Source organism: Nomia melanderi, chromosome 13 (genome assembly GCF_051020985.1).
Source record: "Nomia melanderi isolate GNS246 chromosome 13, iyNomMela1, whole genome shotgun sequence".
NCBI classification, from domain to species: Eukaryota; Metazoa; Arthropoda; class Insecta; order Hymenoptera; family Halictidae; genus Nomia; species Nomia melanderi.
The window spans coordinates 11,603,268-11,630,533 of NC_135011.1; the positions used below are offsets into that span (position 1 = coordinate 11,603,268).

At 31.4% G+C, this 27,266-nt stretch overlaps 1 protein-coding gene across 4 annotated transcripts in view; it reads left to right on the top strand.

Moving 5' to 3' along the window:
* The window catches only part of Sol1, a 1,346,934-nt gene that overhangs the window by 187,764 nt on the left and 1,131,904 nt on the right, over positions 1-27,266 (top strand). For all 4 annotated transcript variants that reach the window (XR_004234727.2, XR_004234726.2, XR_012999919.1 and 1 more), the window contains exon 2: positions 19,168-19,234. Coding sequence is in view for 1 of the 4 variants with exons in the window: in XM_031973633.2 (XP_031829493.1) it covers positions 19,168-19,234 (67 nt within the window). In the remaining 3 variants the exon portion in view is untranslated. The remainder of the gene's footprint in view (positions 1-19,167; positions 19,235-27,266) is intronic.

Sequence of the window (27,266 nt, forward strand, 5' to 3'; positions counted from 1 at the left end):
TTTCAATGGAAACTTTCATTACATGTTTATAAGTAAGTGAATGCAATATGCTAAATTGCAAGTACTGTCTCCGCTGTTCCATTTATTATTTACCGTCCAATCTATTGAACTTCTGCATGGTACTTCTCAAAGGATCAAATCTACCATGTTAATTTATTCCATTTTATTGATGGAAAGGTTCTATTAGAAATCTGCAGCGGACTCCAAACGTGTATGGTACTATGAATCTCACAAAGTCCAGTCGTATTACATTCAGAGGATCGTAGTTTCAGTTTAATAAACATGTTCTATTACATCTTGAATGTGTATCAATTATTTTCTCTTAATATGTTTCGAATTATAATATTGAATTTGGAATAATCAACAGTGGAACTCTTTACAACTCTAATATGTGGCTAATCAAATAATAAAACAATTTTATCGTGGTCAATAAGAACGAACCTTTGTTGAAACATACAATATTTATTGATAGATTTAATACTTTAAATATTGATATTTCTATTTACCGTCCGATTCCATTTACGTTAATATCATTTTTTTATTATTGTTTTGTTGTTAGTTATATTTTTCATTATATCCTAGCGCATTGTTCATAAAATATGTACTGTTAAAAGCAGATCCATGTAATTTTTCACTTATAACATTCAGCAGACAAATTGCGTATTATAAAGATACATGATAACCAGTTTTACCAATATAATTAATGATGTTATCAAGGTGCCTCTTCTCTTTTATTAAATCAATTGTTATGTATTATTTTATTTTTTTTTTAGTATATGTATAGGTACCGCTTCCATTTCCAGTACTATTTTATTTTTATGTATTTTCGTCCTTTCTATTTTCGTTTTCCTTTTCTAACTATGCGACTTTACTATGTACTTTGGTTTATGTTATCTACACTGCCGTTGACAAGTTTGAGAATCCTCTCTAGCAGTCACGATTTATGACAGAAGATAAAGGGAGAAAATAGTATCGTTTCACTAGTTCTTGTTTTTTAGAATTTCTTTTCAATAGCACGCATGTTCCAAGAATTTTCAATTTTAATTTGTTTGAAGATAATAAAGTAGGTGTTCGTTAAAGAAACAAAACGGTAGTTATTAGATGCTTCTTTAGTTGTACGATACAAAGATACATTCCTCAATTTCTTTTTAAAACCGGAAATTGTAATGCCGGCCACTAGATCATTTTACGTTATACATATTTATTATGAACAATATAACCAAACTAAAGATTAAAAGGAAAGAATAAGGAACAAATCGTAATAACACCTATAACATTTAATGATCAACAAGTAGATAGTATAATTTTATTCAAGTAACGAATAAAAAATAAAAATTACGAATACATTTTTATTTGGAGAAAGTTATATTCTACTATAATCAATGAATGGTCAATCAAATAAAAACTTATTCAAAGTATGCATTTATATTGGCTATTACTAACATGTCTTATTATGTACTTAACAGTTTTACTAGTTACATAGTGTTGCTTTAGTACTATTATTTTTTTACATACTATTACATAATACTATTCTACATAAATGGAAGGTACATGATAAGAATAAAGAAACAGATTAATTGGCTGTAAATTACGAATGATTTCATTCCACATAATATATTGAACTTACAAAAATTACTTTAACATGAATGATACTGACAATAAAACAAACATGTATTCAAGAAACTTTGAATAATATTTAGTTCTGCCATGATTACCTACTATATTTACCTTTATTTTGTAGCCCGTTATTCGACTGATTAGGGTAAGAATAGTGCAAATACGGTTAGTGTTAAGCAAACAGTGATCGTTCACATGAATTTGATCTATTCGACTTTTATGTTCTATATATTTTGCGCCGCTTGGAAAATGAAACTAATACTACTCAGGCGTCAAGTGGATTCCGCGCCACTACACGCTTTAGGAGCGAACTTTTGTCGCGAGGAAATTTATTTGCGGGACAACACTTCGCCCCGAAACAGTCGTTGCCGGATATTACCGCGGCGATCCATGCCGTTTGTGCGCTAGTAAAAAACGGGTTGCCACCGTTAGCCATCGTCGGAACACCATTACGAAGAAAATTAACGGGCGCATTATGTCCTTAGTGAACCCACGCGTGTGTAATGCGTGCCTGTCGATAATACGATTTTAAACGGGGCGAAATTCGATGAAAAAATTTTATTATCCTTCGAGTGACTATCGCAAGAAACACTTTTCTCTGAGCGATAATGACATCGTTAATGTCTCATTCTCAACATACATTCTTGTAACTTGTATTGAACAATGAAATAATCAATATTAACAATCTACACTTCAATGCTGGGCAATAAATCTAATAAGGGAAATTATCGAACCCGGAAATTTAAAAAATTAAGAAACATTGTTTGTAAGCAGAGTAAGTCAAGCATAAAATTGCAATTATTTTTCGTGCCGAATTTCAGTTTCGAACGGGTGAATCCAACCTTTAAAAAAAATATAAATTTTTTTTCCCGTGGGTTATTTTGAGAACGGTTCTTTTACGTCTATAAAATCGCAAAGTAAAATTTTTCAAAATACCTGCAACTCCAACTCTTCTGGAAAAATTTTCTCTAATTTCTGTTCTATATAACACAGTTATCAGTAAAAATATAAATACGTATTTTTATTGTAGAACTGTCTTTTCTATTCAATCATTATTCAGTTCACTCCTTAACCCATTGTGGTTTGTAAGAACATAAGGTTGAACTTTTGTCGTAACCTATTATAGTATCGAGGATGATTAAATATAATGATTTATGGCCTGCGAAATGCGGCGAAAGTATGACCCGCAAGTTTGCTGCGAAAAAGGGTCACTTGTTAAAAGGGTCCGTGAAGAGCGCGGCGAGAATGCTTCTTTTCGTTTCACGAGGTGTCAGTCAACTGAGGTAGTCGGTTTTACCGAAGAGCGTCTTCTCTTCACTTTTTTGGTTTTCGTTTTTTGACTGGTTTTCACCCTGAAGGAGTAGGGAACCATAGAGACACCCCTACGACCCAGTGATGGAGGAATCCGCTCCTTCAGGGTGAAACGCGCGTGTTGTAAGCTGATAGAGTATCATCGATGGTTTCCAGGCGAATGTCAGCGAAGCGCCCTTCCATTGACTGGGTCCAACGGAACCAATCTCCGATTGGTCGAGGTTTATGCGATCGGATGATGGAGTTGTCCGCATTAGTGACCGTGACCCTGGCGATAAGCAGTCGCTAGGTAGAGTGCGTTACTGACGTGGGCCAAGCTAGTCTGTGGCTTAAAAGTGAAGAGGAACCAGCGGAAACGTCCACTTGCGGTATTAGGCCTGATGATAATGGCGGAATTAGTTTCGGCATGTCTTTGTTACTGGCCAAGCCACGAGCTGAGGTGGAGCGTGCGACCGAGTCCCCTTGCCTCTTTTCACTTTTGAGCCACAGGCTGACTTGGTTCACGTCAGTAACGAATGAATTTACAGGAAGCTATAGTCTATTTTCTTGAAAGTTATAAACGAAAAGTTGCGATGCAGAATTAGCAACTTCCTGTCGATGCAGGAAGGGCAGAAATTAAAAAATTCTTAATACGCTGTGTCTCCTCGTCTCGCAATTATTGGATTAGGCCCTGGAAGAAGAGTGTAATAAAACTGGAAAATATTGACCAAAAGGTATAGCGCACGTTTGATCGCGTCGAGTATAATGGAGCTCCCAATGGTGAGTTTATGGCGTCTGCAAATGTTACGTAACGTAACAATCATTGAAAGATCGTTAAAAAAGGTATGAGTTAAAAATAAATCATTACTGGCTGGCTAAATCAGTTACAACATATTCCTGTTTGGTTCATAGAACGATCTATGTGATCTGTAGCTTATATCTATAGTTTCCTCTGTTACATTTTGTGATTATAAACGTAATAACAGAAGTTAATTACTCGTGGTGGTAGAATCGGTTCACTAATTGCGACAGAAAAGCTCCTACAAACCACGCCGCGGAGTTCGTCATTTCTAATTCACAATCAGAAAATTATGCTACAGAGTATTTCCACAAAATGTTAATTTGGAACAACACACAATTTAACGAAATATTCTACATTTTTATCTAATAGTAAATACACTGTGATATTTCATATAAAATTCAAAATTAAAAAATCAATACAAAATTGTTTAATAAAACTTCATGACTGCTTATAATTTTTTCAAATTACGTTATTACGTTATTAATTTGCAATTTACGTTATTATCATTATACGTAGTTCATTATAATTATCACACATAATGATCACCAAACTAAATTTAATACTATTTAAATCTATTACTAACAATGTATTTTTGTTTTAATAATATCAGTTTAATAGACATACCTTGTAATCACTATGCCTTTTGCATCAATCACCCTATCATATTTTCCATTAATCCTCCCAATATAAAACGCAAACGACTTTTCAGGAAATTTTTTGTAATGCATCGTGTAAGGATAGAAAGAGCGGGCCATTTTCAATATCAGAAAATTCCATTGGACCAATATTTATCTTTCCACGAGCAAACATGCATTTCAATTTCTTAGTTGAATTTAATGAAAAAGATTCCCGGGAACGTGACAATTTTAATTATTTCCATAGGCAACGCGCGCGATTTCAATTTCAAAGGAGGCAAAATATTCCGGAAAAGGTTCTCGTTGTTCGGCAATGTCAACAGTTCCCTTTCTCAAAAACCGGAACGACGACTGTACGCCGAATCTCATAACTCCTCAGTGTCTTGACGTAGATTCGCTCTTTTTACAGTTTCACGGGACATTGATCGAACCTAAATATATCCCGTTTCCCTACATGTTCGTCCTCCCTTTTTCCTTCTGTCGCCGCATAATATTGCGACGGTGCACCGGGCGGCGCAGAGAAATCTTCTTAATACGTGTCCACGTGAAAGGAGCACACGTTCGATCTGCATACACACGTATAATACATCGAGCAGAGCAATTTTGGATTATGGTATTCGTATAACGACACAGGCACGTGAATACTGGCCCGCGCAATCTTCCGTAGAATATCAGCTGGATGGATCGAAGCTTTCCCGAGCCTGTCGGCTTTAAGTGGATTTAACCACGCAAGACCTCTCGACATTCGAAACCAATCGATGATGCAATTTTAATGAATCTCCGTCATTTGCTTAATTCATATTTACGGCGAGCTATCTGCTCGGATTACGCAGCTGTTTCGTTCGTTTAAACTACGTTTTTAAGATATATGTACAGTGAGTCACAAGAGTATTCGTACCGCATGGACTGACGACTTTGAACGATTGATATTTGTTTACAATGCAAGGTTTAAAAGTCTTATCGACAGGAATATATATTTGAACTACGAAGCTTTCAAACTTATATAAACTTCATTGCACAACATGTCAATATAACAGAAACGAAATTGTAAACTGGAAAAAAATTGCTCTCACAAGAGTTACCTATACAAGTTGTACTGAAAATACAATTAATGTATTAATAACTAATATTTGGTTGGGAATCCTTTGCATTTTATAATACTTTTGGGGCGTTATAACGACATGTTGTTTTGCAGTGCAGTACATTTAAGTTTGAAAGCTTGGTAATTCCAACATACATTCATGTTGATGAGAACTTTGAAGTTTGCATTGCACACAGATATCAATCGTTCAAACTGGACAGCTCAGAAGGTACGGATACTCTTGTGACTCACTGTATCTATTTTGCGGTGCGTTCATTATACTCGGATCGCGAGCAACGCACGATTTAACGTCAGGCGACAACATTTGATTAAACGTGACGCTGAACGGGCATTCAAAGTTTCGAAAAATTACAGTGGAATGTTATAAATACCCTGAAGTCTGGTTAAACCTACTTAAGCCTCTGCCTTTAACGAGACACGGATCAACCTAGCGAGCATTTCCAAGCCCTCATTTTTTTGGACCTTTAATGCCACTCTTATCTCTTAAATATAAATTAATTGAATTGAGAATATACTGCAGTTTTAATTTAGAAGGATGTAGAGAGATTTGTAGATGGACTGGAATGAAGTAAAATTTTTCAGGAGCATTATTTGTGACTTTAAAAATATTAAAAACGATTGTTGTTTATTTTATGAAATAACTTTGTTTACACTGATTATTTAACCCCTTGCCCCATGATTTATTGGATTCCATGGACAACGCGGTTTTTAAATTTCTTTTCTGTTTAAAAGAAAAGGTAAACAAAACTTTTTAAAAAATTTAAAACACTTTTGTTTATCTTTACTTCTAAGAATAAAAGAAATATAAGAAGCCACATTATTTATGGGATGATTCAATATTTCTTAACTGTGATCAGTACAACTACTTTATTGTTAATAATTGATTAGGAACAGAAACACTTTTGGCTAATTCTATGTCTCCGTTTACTCAAAAGGTTAACGATTGATAATAGAAGACTACTATTCAATTTATATTAAAAAAAAAAATAAATTACACATCAATTTTTGAAATTCGGTTCAAAATTTTTGTTACGAGTTTGACACCATATTGTAGCTTAATTGTTGAATTTTATAAATAAATTAACAGAAAAATCACATTTATTTTGTTGATAACAAACAAAGTGAATTTAATTACACGAAGAAATGAAGTTTAGTTGGAGAAATTGCATTTTACTGTAGCGGGCAGAAAAAATTTAAAAACGTAACGATACGGAAGGGACATCATAATTCTGTAACGTGGAGCTACTGTTTACGACAGCAATAAATTTTTCATAAATGTCTACATTATATGAAGCAATGAAAGGAAGAGACCGCGCATAGAAATGGGAAAACGAGTATTGTATTTTAAACAATGAAACAGAGAAAGATACCAGGTAAACAGAAAGTAACTTAATTACACGTTTCTATGATTACATTTTTCATATTCTCACAGACACTAGTATTTTATTAATATTTGCATCCTGTGCCTGCACCATTGTTATTTATTACAGCTTGTAATTCATAGTTTGTATGTAATTGTAGTAAAAATATGATATTATTACACTACATTTGTAGCATTTGTTACATTCCTTGTTGTTCCCATAATTATAACTTTAGGCATGCTTTTCATTTTTCTAATATTAATTATTTTCTTTATTTCTAATTATTAACGAGCTATATTCACAGACTTTTTATTATTCTTATTTATCTGTATAAAAAAATTCAAATAGGTTTTATTTTTAATATTTATTATAATCATTTTCAATGATGAAAATGATACCTCAGAAATCTATTCTAATTAAATATTGGTAAATCTATTTACTAATATAGTATAAAAGTTAACAATACTTATAATATTCATAAGTACAAATTAAAAAATTTCTTATATCCTGCACTTCATGTCCCTAACTCAAAGTTCTTAATTTATTTTGTGTTCATTAAGTTTTACATTCATTACTTATTCTTTCATTTCGTACCTGTTTTATTTCATGCACACTTTACATTAAACAACATCAACTTATATTACATGTTGTTAAGAAAATTCTCAGCTATTAAAGTTTATATAATATACAGAATGAATTTCAATCTTCGACCTCCTGATGCAATGATGCATATGAAATTAATTTGATTAATGGGAATCTAGTAGCGATTGCGACAGATAGGTGTCAGAAAGTACGTGTGCTCAACGCACACGTATATACAATCTACGAGCTCAAAGTTGTTTGCCACCGGAAGTTCGTTACACAATTCTCGTGTTACAGTGTGCCTTTATAAAGTTACAACTAAACTAGTTTACCACGTTACGTTATCGTAGGTGCAGCGGTGCATCTCGATGGAGAATCAATCAGAATTCATTTGTAGTGTTCATTCGCCAAAATTCAAAGCTCATTAACAGACGTACAATCATTCGGAAATTAGTTCGCAGGAAATTAATTTTTTATCTTACGAAATTTCGGCAATTACGTGAGAGTATCAGGGATGAAATTAAATTATTAATAAATAAATTTTTATCGAATGCAAAATATACGTTCTAAAATTTTCTGTGTATTGTACATCGATCGACAATTTAAATATATTTTAAGCGAAAGTAGATTTACATTTTGCAAAATAAGCGATACAAATGTTCTTATTAAATCAATGAAGGTGAATTTTCTGAAAGTATGGTACGATTTCAAACAGAATTGAACCCATATAATTATTACTCGATCCTTTTATATTCACATTAAATATTATTCTCCTGTTATTGATTATTATACTTCAGAATAAACATACACATATAATATACCTAGAATTTTCTCTTTTTAAATCAGTTATTAATGACGAAGTGATTGTGTCGATGACAGTTGAGAAAGATATAGTCCAATGGATTAAATCTGTTATCTCTATAGGACCATTATTACCAGAATCACCAAAAGCATCTAATCCACTTACCGAATCGACAAGAAGCAGTCCTAGTTAATGGCTGAACCCTAAAATTCGGTACCTCCGATAAAAAAGGACTCTTCGTAAAGCCGATCTGCCTTTAAACCTGCGTGCTTCAAATGCGGTTCGCGCACGCGGGTCCCATTGCGCTAGGTCTTCAAGTAAATTTCTAATGGTCCACTCGGGAGCCCGGTCCTGTTCTGTTCCGGCGAACTTAAAATTCCGCGCGCTCGCCGGACGAATCAATTTGACAAATCGTCCGTCCCGCTGGTTTTCCATTTCGTAAAAGATCTCGGGCGTGGCTCTTTTCCGCGTGACGGCGGAGCCCGTGTGTTCCACGACTGGGAAAAGTTTCGTCTGTGCAAAACCTTCGTACAGCGTTTCCCGGCCGGCTGCCTCCATATGCAGATCGGTCGTGCGTGTGCGCGCGCGTTCCTACTCCGAACGGAGTTCATTTGCTCGCGGTGATACGGATAGCGAAAGAATCGACTCGATTGCACACACGCTCATAACCAGCGATACAACCCACTGTGCACGGAGGCACAATTACTAGAGTTCGACGTGGTTCTCTCATTGTTCGCTGGATTTTTTCATGCGAATGTCATGTAATTTCCAGGTTAATTACTAGTGTCTGCCAGTAAAGTATGCAATTATACCTCATATATCAATAATGCCCGCTTAATACTAAAACAACAAAGCAATTAACTCGTTAAGTGTGGAATTTAGTTTAAAAAATCCCCAAGTAATGAAGTGTATAGTCGTCAAATGCAGGCCAAATGCGCTTATAATATATTCTAATGAGAAACTAACGAAAAACGAAGGAGTATTACATGTTTGTCTAAAATAATAAATAGTCTATTGTTGAGAAAGGTAGCACTATTTAGAGATTTAAGATGACGTATGTACTCGTCAATTGCAGTTCAGTAGTTAAATTGATTTTGTGGAATTCCTCTATAGAAACTTCAAGAGTAGATCTATTGAAACTTTCATTGATTTACAATTCAGTTTGCATATTACTAAGTCAATTATTTTAATAATTTGTCAGAGAAATGTTTACCTTTTTAATGATAGGAGAAAGTAGACATCAGGAACGGGTCATTTTGACCTGTCTGGTAGTTTTAGTGTTAAATTTCACAAAAATCCGTACGGTTAAATTTTCAAGACTCATCCCCATTCTTCTACTACTCAATCCTCGAACTCGACGAAACTTCATCTCAGTAATCAAGAATAGGGACTGAATGAAAAGAAAGAAAACAAGCAAACATCAGTAAGATGCCGTGATTATAAAAAATAAATATCCAATGAAGAAAATTTTACTTTCAGCAATTTTCGTCTTATTCTTATAATTGTAGCATTAATGTATAGTTGAAATTCTTCTGATTAAAACGTGCCCAAACAATACATAAATCAGACTAATTTTACTCGTTTAACATAAATAACAAAATTAAACATAAAACTGTTTTAAATCAATCAAACTAGTCCAATTAGCGTCATGTTTGAACTCATTTTAATTGGAAGAATTCCAGCAATCCATTGATGTTACATTCATAAATATAAATTGAAAATGATTAAAAATGAAATTTTCTATCATGTATGTTTATTTTTCAGCCGCGGTATACCTTTGAAGTCTCGAGTCCCAACCGTCGCTGCCCGACGTACTGTTCATCTTACTTACCCTCGTTATATCTGTTCTCTCATTTCGTCCAGACGTGTTCGAGTCAAATAATTGTACCCCGCCCGCTTAAATTTCACGACTGGCTCCCGAGTCCCGTGACATTTAAGCGGGCATCACTATGTAGGAGTACATTAATACTTCGTTAAAAATATACTTAACAGTACCGATACCAGTCATATCACTATTTGAACGTCATAGCTGGTGAAAAGAACTTTGATTAAACATTAAACGTTCACAGCACTTCTGCAATATTTTACCCGCCACGCGTTTCGTGACGTCCGTCTCGTATAAATGGAAGAAATTCATTTTATTAACGTTTTTTTTAACTTTCATATTGTGCGAAACATATGAATCGTTCATTTAATGTGCAACACTGTAAAGGTAATTGAGATTCAAAGAAAATACAGGTACTATAAATGAGTCCTTTTCATCGTAGTATTTCACGATAATTGTTTATCTATTCACCTGTGCTCTGAAACGTATCTATATGTATATTTCGAAAATTTTCTACATGGACAACTTAGTTTCTTTTTCTTTAAAATTGTTCTTTTTAAATATGTTTAGCAATTTTGAAACAAACCATGCGTTTCATTACGCGGCAAAGAGATAGAGGCACGTACATACAAGAAAAATTACAAAATAAATTTTACAAAGTATCCAATGAACAGTAAAAGCCGATGAACATAGAACCACTGTTAAATAACTGGTTACTGGAAATCAATAAGCCAATTTATGATAAACCGATATTTGATGACTTGATGGGACGTTTGACGGGTGCACATTCACTAATTATAAACAACAATGAACATACTACGTGTTAAATAGAAATACCCGGTATTTGAAAAGCTTATAATATCTACTCACTAATTGCGAGAGTGAACAATTTTCGATGAAAAATCAACTTTCATTTCATTAATATATGATCTCATAATTTTTATAATTGAATCTTTCTCACAACATATGCTTAATATGTAATAGAAATAAGGGCAAAGAAAAATTCAAAATATTAGTATTTATTAAATTATTATATTTTTGTTAAGGTATGTGGAATAAATATGTATTCCTCAAACTTATACCAGCTTTCTTTCCAATATTTTGTTTTCTCTTGTACCAACCGACCTTATTTACCACATGGAACGGATTTTCGCGTAAATCGAGGGTCAGGTGTAATTCATGTAATTCATGGAAGTGCTCAGTGTTAAGACTACATACAATTAAGAAATAACCCTCATCGTCCCGTTTGCATAGTCAAGGAACATTTAGTTTTTACAACAATAGAGAAAAAGGCCCGGACACATTAAATAAAACCCAAACCATTCGAGACACCATAAAACAAACAAATTAAGACATTTTCAATACACAAAGGACGGCTTAGCTTCACGACACCCTAACGGTACTCCACACTCCTACTGACGATACCTGACTTGACCTGTCCGACTTACCCTACAAGGCGTGACCACAAGACAGCAGATTCAACCCCCAACAACTTCATTGGACGAAAATATTTCCTACTTTTAACATACACATGAAACAGTACACACCCTCATCTCCACAATTAGTATAAGACACGCTCGATTGTACAAATTATCCAGAGTTCATCAAGACAGCAACATCATAGTATTAAGACAAGTATTATCAACAACAAAATAAAGGGACACACAGTCCGATAAATCAAGCCAAGCCTTGTTAATTATTTAAAACTTATTCAGTACGCCAGTGTTATCAAGTTACAATAAATATCTGGTCTTACAAACCAGATACATAAAATTAACAACTTCTTTGGTCCATTGACCTACATTACACATTAACACTCAGCATTTATTGAGTTTGGTAAACGTTATTTTTAAACTACTAACAATGTCTGTTCATTATCCTAATGTGTACTTTCAACATACTTTACTGGCGATAATATTGTGTTTAAAATTCTGAAATAATATTTTGAATTCCTTTATTGTCTGTATTTCCAAGAGATTCGATCATGAGATCAAACGTTAACCCCTTTCCTTACAATAACGCGTGAGACTTGTGAAGATTTTAAACAAAATTCAACAAACATAAATATTATTCAATTCTTGTGAACATAAATGAAATGGTATGTCTCCGTTATCAATTATTATATTTTTTAGAGCTGAAGTGGATATAGAATATGCATCGAATTTTTCTCTTCCTTCAATAAATTATTAATAACAAAATTGTTGTACTGATCACAGTTAAGAAATAAATCATACGGTAAGGGGTTAATATATAATACACACTAATTTTTCATTAAAAGGCCTTTTCTTAGCATCAATTGTAGGTTCATTTATTGATGCGGACGTTTTCGACAGGAATAAGGATTGGAACAAATACAAACAAAGTTGCTAATAGAGATTACAAACACTTCGGACACTCTGACAATAAGCGCATCGAGTTTCGCATGGTCAAAGCTACAAAAATTTCCTAGGATGAGGAAGAAAGGCACTTCGTAATCCCTTCATTTTACGAAGACTTTTCTGTATAGCCTTGGTATAGAAGATTAGGATAAATGCCGCAAATACCTTCTGATTCGTCTTAAACTTGTTGACAAAATTTCAAACGCTTTCTTTTTAACCTAGCTTTTTTTAGAAAATATTAACAAATTCTATTTACTAGTTTATTTGTTAATTATTCATTTTTAACCAGCAAAAGAGTTATAAGTAACAAATTTTCAATGAATTTATGAAGGCAAGTATTTGTATGGTTGCTATAAATGACTGCGATGACTTCCTTTTTGTTTCTGAAAATATATACACATAGTTTTTAATCAGAATTAATATATGTAAATATACTATTTGTGAGTCCATAAAATTAATAATGTTTCATGATTGAAAAATATTCAATTCTACGTAAATTCAAAACACCTAAAAATATAATTTCGATCCTTGTTTTATTCGCTGCAGGGTTTAAGAAGAATGACCCTATAGCAAACACAATACACTATTTGGAATACTTACAACATGAATATTCTGTGCCATATTCGTGATTTTGCACTCTTTATGCAGACCTGAAGTAATTTTGAAAAAATCAATTTACATGAAACTAAGTTCTATCCTTTTATGTAAAATGTTTTCTACATAAATAATAATTTATAAGTAACGGTTATATTATGTACAGAATTGTAAAAGAATCTGGTTTCTCGTACTAAAATTGATTTAATTTTCAACCTAACTTGTTCGATAGACATTTTTTACTTTAATTGTATAAATGTCTCCTGAGCGCAGCTGTAAAGTCTTGACTAGGCATGCCTGCAACCATGACTAAATTTAGAAACTCTGGATTTTGCAAATTATCTTCCCTTCTCAGTGAAGGCGTCGATCTCTTACTCAAGAGTACTCTTAGCGTTGATCTTTCCAGGAAAGGAAACTCGACAATACTCTTGTTGACGAAAATCAGAGAACACCAGAGTAATTTCATTATTCCATGCTACTGGAAATATTTGTTGAACCATTAAAATACATAACGTAAATTCTTACAGTTTTATTGCTTTTATTACGTTTCGACTATTAATACTAGAACTACTGAGCACTTAATATGATTAATATGTAATCCCTGTAAAAATTGTAGCAATAGATTATCTTCAGTTTCTTCGAATATTCGTTATAGGTGTTCACAGGTATTCAAGTGAAACTATTTATTTTCAAAATCATTTCAAGTATTCAATGTCCATTAAAGTATTAGTAATTGCGATACAAGAAAACCGAAGTCAGTCATTTTGACTAGTACAGTAGTTCTAGTGTTAATGTTAAGACGTTATGTTTTTTAAAATATTTATTTAAATAATATACTGATGAAGAAAATTATTCATACCGTAGTATTGTTATAAAATATTTCTAGATTGTACCATTGATATAATACCTATCATCGACATGTAATGAAAAAAAGTTGTAAGATTAACCCCGATGATAGGATTATTAAGAAATATAAAGAATACAAAAAAGACAAAAAATTAATATATTAAAATGCGAAACATGCAGCATAAATAAAAGTTAGTATATTTTAATTTCTTTAACGTGTCCACTAACTCGTTCAAAATAAAAATGCTTAAGATCTTTTAATACGTTTATTTAAAACACACTCTGCCGAAAAACTAAAAAAATTTGATAATTTTTATAGTAATATGTTACATTTCCATTCAACTACAAAATATAAAGAATTTCATTTTTGAACAATAAAGAGGAATTTCTATGTTATTGAATTTATTAAAGATTTGACTTCTGTGCGACTAAAACTTTGAACCATAAACTTGAAAAAAAATTTTGTAGTATAGTCTTGATAGCTGCAATGCACCAGATTTTTCTGAGAATTTCTGCCTAGTATTAAACAGAGAAGTACAATGAAACCTTATAATCCGATGTTTCTGTACCACTATCCTCTTGACCAAGATAGAGTGTTGGAACCTGGCACAAAATGTTTTTTTTTCTTGGCAAGCTATTATAAATTCTGTTATTATTTTAAATTGGTTTAAGGGCACTTTTTACCGCATCATCCAGTTGTACTCTTTTGTCATTTTACAGAATATTACATATATATAAGTGGGATGTCTAAATACACTTTGGTATTTCAATTGTGCCATTGAAGTTTCCATGTACCTCGTGTCTCGTGCATCTTTAAAATGATTAATGCTGGAAAAAATAACATAAGAAATTACAAAAACAATGAAATGAATTGTAACGACGATTGAAACTTTGTTGACGATAAAATATTTTACGTTGATAACATCAACATTGGATTCATGTTTTCAAATACGCAGTAGGGGCATAACAGTTAGCTAACGAAACTTTTAACTTCACTTTTCCACTTCAATTCGTAAATATTAAATTGTGAACAATAGCAACTTTAATTTTAAAAAGATTTAAAATAATACAATTTGAACTTAATAATGTTCTGAGGTATGTGAAAAAAGAATAAGAAAGTATATAATGAACGTCTATTCAAGCATCTTTTACAATTCAAAAAGTTGATTAAATAAACAAATTGATTAAGTTACTAATCTTTCAACGTTGGAGAATAAATAAAATTTCATAAAAAATACCTTAATGCTTTTTTATAAATATAAAAAACATATTGATTGGCATAAAAATATATATGTCCAAATTAGGAAATGCTGGGAACCAAATAAGGAAAGTATGGATGATGATATAAGTCAAATTCTTAGCACTAGAATTACCAAGCATTTAACAGAATTAATATGTGTTCCTTATAGAGATTCTAATAATCGATTTTCATTTCAGTTCCTTCAAATGTTCGTTATAGTATTCAATGAAAAAATATCTATTTTTAAAATCAGTCCATATATTTAATACTTTTAAAATGTCAATAATTGCAAAGTAATAAAGTGAAACTCGTCATTTTGACAAACATTTGAAGGAAGGTAAGAGCTGAACTACTAATAAATACGATAGTTATAAAAGGTTCTAAATAAAACACTAAAATCTATAAAAACAAAGAATATTTTGAATCTGGGTACTGTGTCATTCTCTTTTCCACTGTGTCCCAACCATACTTTCTTTGGAGAGAGAACAGTACACTGTCGCCATTACGCCAAGGGTGAATTGACTTTTCCTGGACTTTTATCCTGTCTGAAAAATGTCACCGTATGACCTCAGAGATCCGCTGTTTTATGACAGGGGCAACCTACGAGTTCCTAGAAACGGTTGTAACCGAAAACTAAGTAAAAATCCTCTATTGACCGCGACGAATTTTACCAACATTTTCTCCATGTTATACATTTACCACTTAATTTAATAGTAACAATAAAATATCTTATATTAAGGTACAATGAAATTTTGTATGAGATTATATTAAAATATTAAGATAAAAGTAAATTGTATTGCTTAAGAATGAATTATATTTTTGAATTGTGTGAAATTATAAATACATCTAGCAACACAAATTTTACTTTTATGGAGCGATTATTAGGTATCGTGAGTGTTATTAATTTTAAAGCACGATTTTAACTTTTAATGACCAAGAATTTATAATCAGTGAGAATGTGTGTTCTAGATTAGTTGAATATCTGAAACAAATGTTTAGACATTGATCTAAGAATTTCTAAGATATAATTGTTCTTAAGGAAAAAGTTTTCATTAATTTATGAATTTGAAAATGTAAAATGATAAGTTCATGTATTTTTTTTACGTGTTTGGTATATTAATATTACGAGTACGTAACAAAAAAATTCAGTAACATTATTTTATGATATTAGAACAAAGTATTGTATATACACAATTATTATTAAGAAATGATAATTCTCTATTCTTTTACTGTCGTTGTCATTTTTGTATCTAATTGTGTCAATTACTTTTTTTATTTTTGTATAAAAAATATTCCTTCTCGTACTCAAAGAAACCGCCCAAATTTTGATCATTAAGCTTTGAAGTACTTTCAGATGACATGTGAAAGATGTACACAGAAGTATTGTCTAAAGGAAATCAACGATAAACCTATTATTTGTACACAATTTTATGGTGAAGTAAAAGGAACTGTTGATAACATACATGTGTTTTATTAATGGCAAATATTAACATATAATGAGAAGTGTTTCAAAATTAATTGAAACAGGTATTCATTAGAAAATTCTGCAGTTCACTATTTCAATATTTTAGTCAAATTTGTACTAGTCAAATCAGAAAGAAATGCAATGTATTCAAAATAGCATTTAGAGAAAGATATATATTTTTTAATTCAACTCAATTATTCCAAGTTATGTTTCCCTTTTTTTGAATATGTGTCATTTAGAAAAGTCCACAAGCATTAAAAAATGTTCTAATTTCATTTGAATATATAGAATATTCTACATAAAATGAGTGACCTAATTATCGTTCTTTGCAACAGTAGTACAAAAAAATTATTGCGTATAAAACATTTTTCCTACCATCATTACTGAAAAAGACAATTAGGTGACCTGTTTTATGTGACACATCTTCTATAATTGTGTACATAAAAGTAATGACTATTGAGAATAAGCAATCGAACAATGAAATAATGTGTAATTCTATAATTTCATTCTAAAATATAATAAGATAATGAAATTTTTAGTGGATTTATTAATATTTGTATTTACGGTCTAGTTTCCTATTAATAGGCGCTTAGTAACAATAAACACAGACAATTATTCAAGAAACACTGCCGAAAATGCATGATTTATACTATATTTTATTTATGTTGTATTATGTTTTCTACTTTCGACGGAACTGTTATGCTAAATTTAATTTAAAAAACTATCTCAATTTACTTTGTGCCCTCGTTGATAATTATTCACAAACAAAACTATTGATTTAAATGAATGTTACGTAAATATTAAAATAATTGATATTTCTTGTTACATTTTTTATTCTACATTCTTTCTTCTGATAAGTCTATATTCAATATAAATAATTTACCTCTTGTACATTTTCATTGTTCTACATTTATGAGACATCAATAAAGGTCTGATTTGTGTTAAACACTTTTTTTAAATGCTGCTTTTATTTCGGTAAGAAATGTATTTCTTATAAAATTATCTAAAAATTCAAAAAATGTAAATAAAATTATAAAAGCATGGGTATAGAAGAGAATGTGGCACAATGTTGTCTGAAAATGTTTGAAAATTTTATACCGTCTTTAGCATATAAAATTTTGCATTATCACAAATAAGTATGACACATTTGATCACTAGTAAGAATTGATTCTTTAACTGGTTGATTTTCCAAATATAAAAAAAAGTTACTGAATCTTTATTAAAAATGTACCAAATTGTGCTGAAATAATTTTGCAGAAGAAGGTAACAAAATTGTGTAATAAAGTTAATCTTTTAAAAGTCACAAATTTCAAAGTTAAAATTTTATATTCCGCTTAAAAACGGAAGCTTATTCAATACGGAAACCATTACGCTGTATAAAGAAATTTAAATATCTTGCAATTTCTTTTTTCCGTGGTTGTAGTAAATATTTTATCTATTTTTGTTTATAATTCTACATATGTTCAAGACATTCATATTAGAGAATTGCATTTTCGTCCAATAATACCGGGTCGTATTGTGATTGATTTATAAACATTTCATATTTTTTGACGTGATAATTCACCTTCATTCTTGACTGCTATTGTAAGATCCTGCAACTGATATTCCTCTAAGAAAAAATAAGACAGCCTTGCATTATGATATGCACAAATAATGTAAATAAAAGGAGGTTAAATAATATTTTCTTGCCACTATGCATGAAAAATTGTTTACGGCTTATTGAAAACATTAATTTATCATTCCACGTTTATTTAAACTTTTTTTCTTGGATGTAAAGTACTAACTATCCTTAAGGTGAATTCCACTGTTCATTATTCTATATAGTGATCGGCAAAAAACTAGAAATTTCATTTAATCACTTACCTTATAATAACGTGTCAGACTTGTGATGAAGATTTTAATGAGAATTTAACAAGGATAAATATTACTCGATTCTTTCAAATTCATGATGAAAAGATGAAGATTTTAATGAGAATTTAACAAGGATATATATTACTCGATTCTTTCAAATTCAAACTAAATATTATTCTTTTGTTATCAATAATTATACTTTGGAACAAACATAGACGTAGCACGTGTCTAGAATTTTTCTGTTTTTGCCATTAATAATAATTTATTGAAAAATAAGTTAATCGATTCAACTACTTTGTCATTAATAATTTATTAACTAAAGAACGAAATTATAGTCATATCTCATATCAACATTTATTCCAAAGTATAATAATTGATAACAGATGAAAACACTTCACTTGAAGTCGAAGGAATCGAGTAATATTTATGCTTGTTGAACTCTGTTTAAAATCTTCACCACAAATCTGACACATTATTATAGAGAAAGGGGTTAAATACGATCTAATAGTAACTCGTGACTAGATACTCAGCTAATTATACACAAGTACAATTACTCACCCCAATGCTCAGCATACCACGGTGGAATTTTTCTCCATGATACGGAAAATCACCATTATAATTCGCGCTTCCTTGATTTCGTTGCCGCGGTTACTCTCGATACCGGGCTGTTTCATCGTGAATTTTAATTAGTGTATAATTATATCAGAAAGCGGTCGACGCTGCGGAATAGTAATTAAACGGAACGCTTGTGAAAAATGCTTGTGGTCTTTGTTTCAGATGCAGAGAGCGGTGCTACTGCTCTGTTGGCTGCCGCTCCTCAACCACTGCCACGCCGTACATCCTGGTAATTGAATCAAACTTTTGTATACATGCTTATCCAATCGATATTCCATTGATTTTGAACATTAAATCTACCGACCAATTAAAGGAACTCATTTCCAATTTTTTACAAAAATTAGAACAATACGTATCTTAAGATTTAAAAGGACTCCTAGTTTTGTATCTGTACAAATACACAAATTTAATTAAAAATCTTTTGCTAAACACTTTTATGACTTAAATACTTGCAAAATAAAAATTCTGCAGTAGATCGGTTTGACATGTCCGGTATTTTTAGTGTTAAATGGTGTTTCGTACAACTCATCTCTAGTTCTATCGCAAGGGTGTTTAATCAGTTAACCGCGTTTGACAAGTACAAACGTCATCTTAAAGCTTGAAATGATACTAATCCTTTTAATGACGAATTCTTTATTTTTGCAGATAAACATGTAACTAGGTGCATTCGTCCTGCGTTTGATGAATACACACTTCATTTTTTGATTTTATTGTGCGCGGAACGAAAGATTTTTTACTCTTTCTAAACCTACTTTTACCTGTTTCTATTGAACACAACATGGAACTGCTCACATACACAGCCTCGGGCAGCTCCTTAAGTAGAGGTAGTGGGAGAACGCTGTTTTCGAGTTACTAGCATAAGGGGAGTAAGTTACTGTACGCCCCTCACATTAGCTCCATCGATCGACAAGCAAAAAGTGCACAGGGGCAAGGGGATTCTTCCACTCACAACGCTCGGGCCGCCTTGGATTTCGACGCATGGTCATTATTGGCGCGCAGCAATAACAAAGGATTGAAACGGGGCGGAATGCAACGGAGTGAGACGAAACTATAGAAAATTTTGTTATCTATAGTCGATTATATACTGAGACGGAACTGTAAAGAATTTTGTTTTCTATCATTACATCTCACCTCATCGCATTCAATGTCGGTTCCGTGCTTTACTATGGCCACGCGACAATGATGACCATACGTCGAAAATCGAGACGGCCCGAGCGTCGTGAGTGGAACAATCCCCTTGACCCTGTGCACTTTTAGCTCGGTCGTTGATGGAACTAACGTAAGAGGCTTATAGTAGACACCTCTTGCTCTATCGTATTTCAAAATTACAATGACTTTCACGTTCCGTGATTGTCTTCAGTTATGAATGTTGGTTATCCATGTTGTGAAGTTTGTATGTCTGGTATCGTAGGATTATTCCGAGTGAGATGGCTCTGGGGATAAGATAGCCTGATCATATTTTAACTTTCAGATATCTGTATCTTCAATTATTTTTAGTAGTAGAGTGAGATCCCCGTATTCGTGGGGGGATTGATTTCAAGACCTTCCACGGATATTGAAATCTGCGGGTAGTAGCTAACGTCTTTATGCAGACGCATAATAAGGTTGATATAAAATTTTAATTAATAGTATTACTAATTTTAATATAACATTATCTTATTGGTTTATCATTGGTTTAAAAGGAACCAAAACAGTTTTTGTTATATGTACACATCTAACAAGAATGTACACTTTTTTCAAAGTAATGCAGTTATTATATTATCAAAATTTAAACTAATAGTCTTTAAAATAGGTATTAATATATTGCACATAATGAATACTGTTAATTTATCACAACAATTACTCCCAAGATGACTATGATTCGATATATTGATGGTTCGATAACTAAATATAATTTATCTCACTGTATACTGAATCTTGCAAAGAAGCTGATTTATTGTTCTTCTTGTATGTATTTCATTTCGTAAATGAATAGTTTTGTTCTTAGGTATCAATGGTATTTACAATAATAATTTTTTAATTACTTACCCTACAATGGCCTAGTTAAATATTCATTATTGCAAGCTATATGCACAAGAACTATACCATTTATAACTAGTCCTTTTACTATTAATGCTTTTATTTTTAAAATCATATGTAGAATTAAAAAACCATAAGTTTTGATAGATTTTATAGTATCATTATATTGCATGCTTCCGTAGGTAAAGATCATGAAAGAATTAACAAGTTCAAAAATAACGAACAAGATATGTTATATTGTTCCTAACTTCCTGTACACTAGCTGTGGTCAAATTTGTTGTCAGTTCTGATTACTTTGAAGGGTTAGTGTATTCCAGAGTTTCATTACACAAGTCATAAAAGAAATACAGAGTGCTATGAATAATATTAGTATTTAATGTGAAAAATTGGATGGGAAAGGATACTTTGTGCTACGATTGTAAGTTTAATATACACACTTCTCATGCATAAATGTATAGTGCATCTCAATGAACTTCGCGTTTAGAGTTTTCGTTTTAACTTTACTTTGTAAGTTCCCTTGACATTTTTCCCATACTTTCTTTTCAATCTTAATTTCCCTCGCTGCTAATTTAATTTGCTTTACTGAATTTTTTTATAACTTTATTTTGTTTCCTTCTTTTTCCAAATTCTATGTTACCCCTTTTGCTTACCTTTATAATATGTAACCATTTATATTACGTGAATGTGGAAGCTAAAAAAGACTTCATTTCCGCTTTAGACGTACTGACTAAAAATGAAAAAACAAAAGAAAATACTGCTGTCTCCATTATCATATTTCGTTAAAATTATATTAGTTTGATAATTATAAACTTTCGTTTGAATCGTTATTTCAACTCTTCATATTATAACTTTTCGAATGTGCATGTTTTAATTATCAAATGCAAAAGTTATAATTATCGCGTACCCTTAGTATTATATTTACGAAAATGAGATCAATGTTTCATGCACTTTCGAAAACTACCCCTTTGCTGCATAAAAAATTAATTAAATACAGTTAACTTAACCGTACAATTAATTAAATTGTTTGCAGAATGAAATTTATAAATCATTTATACATCAAACTTAAAGAAAAATAATGCTGTTACATAAACACATTGTTGGCAGAAAATGTTTATCGAGTTAGTATCAGTCACAAAGAAAAATATTTCGTAAACAGGTTTACTTGACAATTGAACATTTTCACATTGTGGGTCTAATATAAACAGGTGATAGGATAAAAAGGAATGACAGTCTGCATGCTTATGAATATTAGGTCTATTTTTATCGCGAATAGTAATTTTAGTGCTTAATTATATGTATCAATTGTAGTACTTTGTACTATGATTATTATTAAATAGTTCACGTTTTACGTGACACCGTTAAGTAGTTATTTCATAATCAAATTTTTCGTAACTTACAGTAAACCGAAGCAGACACACGTCCTGGAATCGATCTAGATATTCATATATGTATAATCTTAATTACAATGTTGTTTATTTACACATTTTATTATTCATCTATCATAACTTCCGTACATCTATAATTTATTCAATAATGAATATTCTACCATTTTATGATACTCCCATACATCATCATACGAATTAAACAATCTTTGGATATATTACAAATAATTTACACCCATTTTTAATATAATATAGAATATTACAAGATTACCTATAATAGATGATTTAAGGTTAACAGTATATTATGAAGATATTCGAAACAAAATGATCAGTCAATAAATTCCTTATATGGACCGTTTATTTTGAAAGTGGTGTAAGTCCATTTTCTCTTGTTTCGAGAAAAATTAAAGGTTAACATATCTGTTAATTAAAAAATTTGGGCAAATTATATGAAGTCTGGCAATGTTTCTACTGTTTTATCAATATGTAATTTGGTTAAATAAATTTGTTTTAGGCGTATTTTACTAAACTGATGTATACTTACGGGCTGCAAATGGACTTACACCACTTTCAAAATTAGGGAATTGTAAAAATCGTTTAATTTCAATTTTGAAAAGTCAGATATCACTTAAAATATACTTCATATTAATCCAATTTTGTTTACAAATAATGACACGACATAAAATAGAAGTAGTATTTTTAATTTTAGACGCTAATTACATTGTTAAAATTACAAGATATTGATAGTATGTACTTATGCTCTGCATGTGGCAGTGTTTCGAAATATGCACGATGCACCGGAGGTATATAAGGTAATAACTGCTTGATGTCTTTATATTTTTCATAAGTAATAGGCCTGGCATCTTGGTACAAAGGCGCCAGGGCAATTTTTTAAAATTTTAGTGGTCTTCCAGGACGTGTAGATAATAAATTTATAGTTTTAAATTCTTTGCCCTTCATCGATGTTTTATATAAAATAGTGTATGGTGCACTTTTGAGAAACTTCATCCAACATATTTGCAACCAATTTACCTGTTCTCCATTAGTGTTTTTTCTTGTCTGTTTTTTAATCGCATTTTGAAGATTTTTTATTGAAACGAAATTCTCTCGTTTCATTTCATGTAAAATGAATTTATCATGTTTTCTACATTGTGTTATTACATCATAATAATCCTGTGGTGTGTACAGAACATTTTTTTTCGCAATGCCATTTCTATGATGCCAAAATTTGCATCGTTCGAAAGGTATGAATGCCTCGAGAGTAAAAATTTATGATCAATTATATCAATGTTACTTTCCAACGACTGGACAAATGTAAAATAACAGGCTACTGATCGGCAACCATCTAATAAGCCACCTATCTCTTTCAATTGGACTTACACCACTTTCATAATCGATGATTATGCAATTTCATTTACCGACCAATTTTAAATTGTACAAAATATGGGAATTTTTTAAGAAATTAAACACGAACTGGTTATACATAAAAAATGTACATTAAATTAAGTATGAATTACATGATATCTCATTTTTTTCAAAAATGGACTTACACCACATTCAAAATAAACGGTCCATATATGTAAATATTTACATCATTCCATCAATTAATGTCAACATACATTGCTAAGATATACAGCTATGATATTTATACATTTAAAAATGAAATCCGAAATTTATCAAACGAAAAATCTATAAAAGTTTCGGAAACCTAGGTAAACCTTCATTTAATACCAGGTTTACGGATATTTATTGGACAGTTCATTTTATTGTTCCAAGAAAAATTGTTCATCCACTTAGATCTTGGAAATTAGAACTTTAAAAATAAACCTACATATGAAAATTGCCATGCATATTTATGTAATTGCATTAATAAAGATCAATGTAAACATTTACCGAATAATATTTATAAAACTCAATACGCATCAAATTGACCTGTAAACCTAATATAAAAAAATATCTACTCTTCATTTAAAAATAAATCGTTAATACTAAAACTACCATATCAGTCAAAATATAACGCTTTTTTATTTCGCTATTATTGATATCTTCAAAGCATTGACTATTCGAAATGATTTTGCAAATAAATACAATAGTTTCACTTGAATACTATAATGAATATCTGAAGAAACCGAAAATAATCTGTTGTTACCGTTTATATAGAGATTACACGTCGGTCGTATTAACACTAAAACTATCAGACGAGTTAAAATAACCCATTCGTAATTTCTTCCATTTTACATTGATTAAAAAGATAACAGATGTTTCTCTGAGAAATGATTACCACCGAGGAGCTAAATTGACTTTTTGAAATTTCTGTACAGAAACTCCAAGAGTGCACCTATTGAAACTTTAATTGATTTACAATTCCGTTTGCGTGTTGCTAAATCAATTTCTTTAATAATTATTCAGAAAAACATCTATTATCTTTCAATAACTGTAAAAGGAAGAAAGCAGAAATGGATCATTTTGACTCCTTTGATAGTTTTAGTGTTAATGAAACTCAAAATTATATAATTTCCTTCGTTATAACGTGTCCTCTGAGCCACCCTAAATCACGAAGGACTTCAAATCATATCGAGTCACGTATTTTCATCATCGACAGAGTACTGACAACGTTGAATGCCCGAAGCACCAGAGATTTTCCAATTTGTGTGGATGCGCTTTTCAAACGTCCATTGGCAATCGGTTCGAATAAAAAATTAACGCCCATAAAGTCTGGTAAATTGCTTTATAACTATACGACGATCGATTCTCGAGTTCCACGAACTGATGGGATTGATCGGTGCCTCGTTTCCGACTATCGTGCAAACATAAGTTGCATCAGACTTAACTTATGGGCCGAAGTCGGGTATTTGAATGCGTTTGTATCCAGGCAACACGCCGAGCAAAAACAGTGGCTCGATCGCAGAAAACGAGGAGGGCATCGCGCCACACAGTGGTCGATTCATCTAAAAAGTGGGATAAAAATCAATATCACTTGAAAACTTACCTTTTTTTAAATAAATCGTCAAATAAAATGTAAATACTAACAGGGAATTCGCATGGCTTTTTTTATTCGACTACAAATTTTATGTGGGACTATAAATGCATTAAATACACTGCACTAAGAAACGAATAGAATATATTTGAAGATATTATGAAATACACAGTTCATTACTTCGTTTTACTTTTACAATATAATATTTTATTTGAAAATGTACGTGAGAAGAACAGACGCAGAATTCGACACTACCAGTAACTGTTGTTAACTTAAGAGCTTTCATATAGCAAACTCTTCAATTCATAATACAGTTCAAATATTAGTAAATATATCTGTAAAAAATTAACAAAACTTAGCATATAGATTATTAAAGGAAAATTCGCAAATTAATCTTAGAAACTGTCGTTCTAAATGAAGATACTCCTTTGATTATGACTTTCAAACCACATAATTAATTAAGCCGTAAATGGTCGCAGCTACATTTGAATTTGGCAATTATAGTAGTGAGTACCGAAATATATCCAACAAGACAGAACTGATTCCAATAGATTCCAAAAAAGTTATTTAACACTAAAACTACCGTGCAGTTAAATTGACTTTTTGAAACACTTCTATAGAATCTCCAAGAGTGCATTTATTGAGACTTCAATTGATTTACAATTGAGTTTGTGTATTGTTAAATCAATTCCTTTAATAATTTCTCAAAGAAACATCTGTTATCTTTTAATAATTGCAAAAAGAAGAAATCAGAAATGGGTCATTTTGGACCATCTGGTAGTCTTAATGTTACCAATTCGCAAATTATGGCCTATATCGCAAATTGTACCTGTTATATAAACAATTCCTTAACTATTGTTACTTTTAAACCATATTTTCAATTTCTTAAGTAATCTGAAATATTTTTATTCTAACGGATGAGAAAAATGACTTTTAAGACTTGAATCATTTGTAAATACTTCCATTTTTTTGGTTATAAATAAAATTAAATGAAAAAATGTATCGGTTATATGTATATAATAAATTAAATTACATACAAATTTTTAATTTCTAAAACATTTTTTTGTAGTTTTGTTCCATTTTGTCCTAGAATCTATCACTATGTGCCGCGCCGAGGCGCGTGGTTCGATTTTATTCAAAGTCACGAATTGCACGGAACCACTCGTTCCTCCACGTATATCGCGACACTTATTTATGCCGTATCGAAAGGGTTTTGCATGCTTTGCTTCGGTTTCGTACATGATTTCTGATAGCGTTCTATGATTCAGCTACACCTGTTCCGCAGTTCTGTGTTGAATAATGATCGTGTGAATGCATCTACCGTATATCAGGCATTTTCTTGAAATTTACCCGTGATTTCTAACGCATTGTAGATTTAGTGGAAGAGCGATAAATTCTTGTAGTTTTGATTACCCTTCGATAAATTGTAGTTCTTTACGCGAATTTTCATGTTTGTAGGTTATTTTATAAAAATTGAAATAAATGGAAAATTTAAGACCTGAAGAGCTTCGAAGAGCTGAAAACACCCCTTAGAGTTGAGGGACGGAAGTTTATTTCCACAATATCTTTAAAAAAGGGGGTGTAGAAAAGGAATTTTCTGTTTAAGTTGTTCATCTGAAAATGAACAATTTAAATTTCTCTTCTGCACCCCCTAATTTCAGAGATATTGCAGAAAATATATTTTGAACCCTTAAATGTTAAAAAAGTATATACAAATCAATATATACCGACATATTTAACAGATCTTATTTTATTTATTGTTCGGGTAACGATTTTGTTATTATGTTGTATTCATATTATACCTTGTTTATTTGCGTTGTCTTGCGAATAGTGTTACTTTTGCATTTTGTGAATTTAATAAAAGTGTTATTATTTATTAGAAA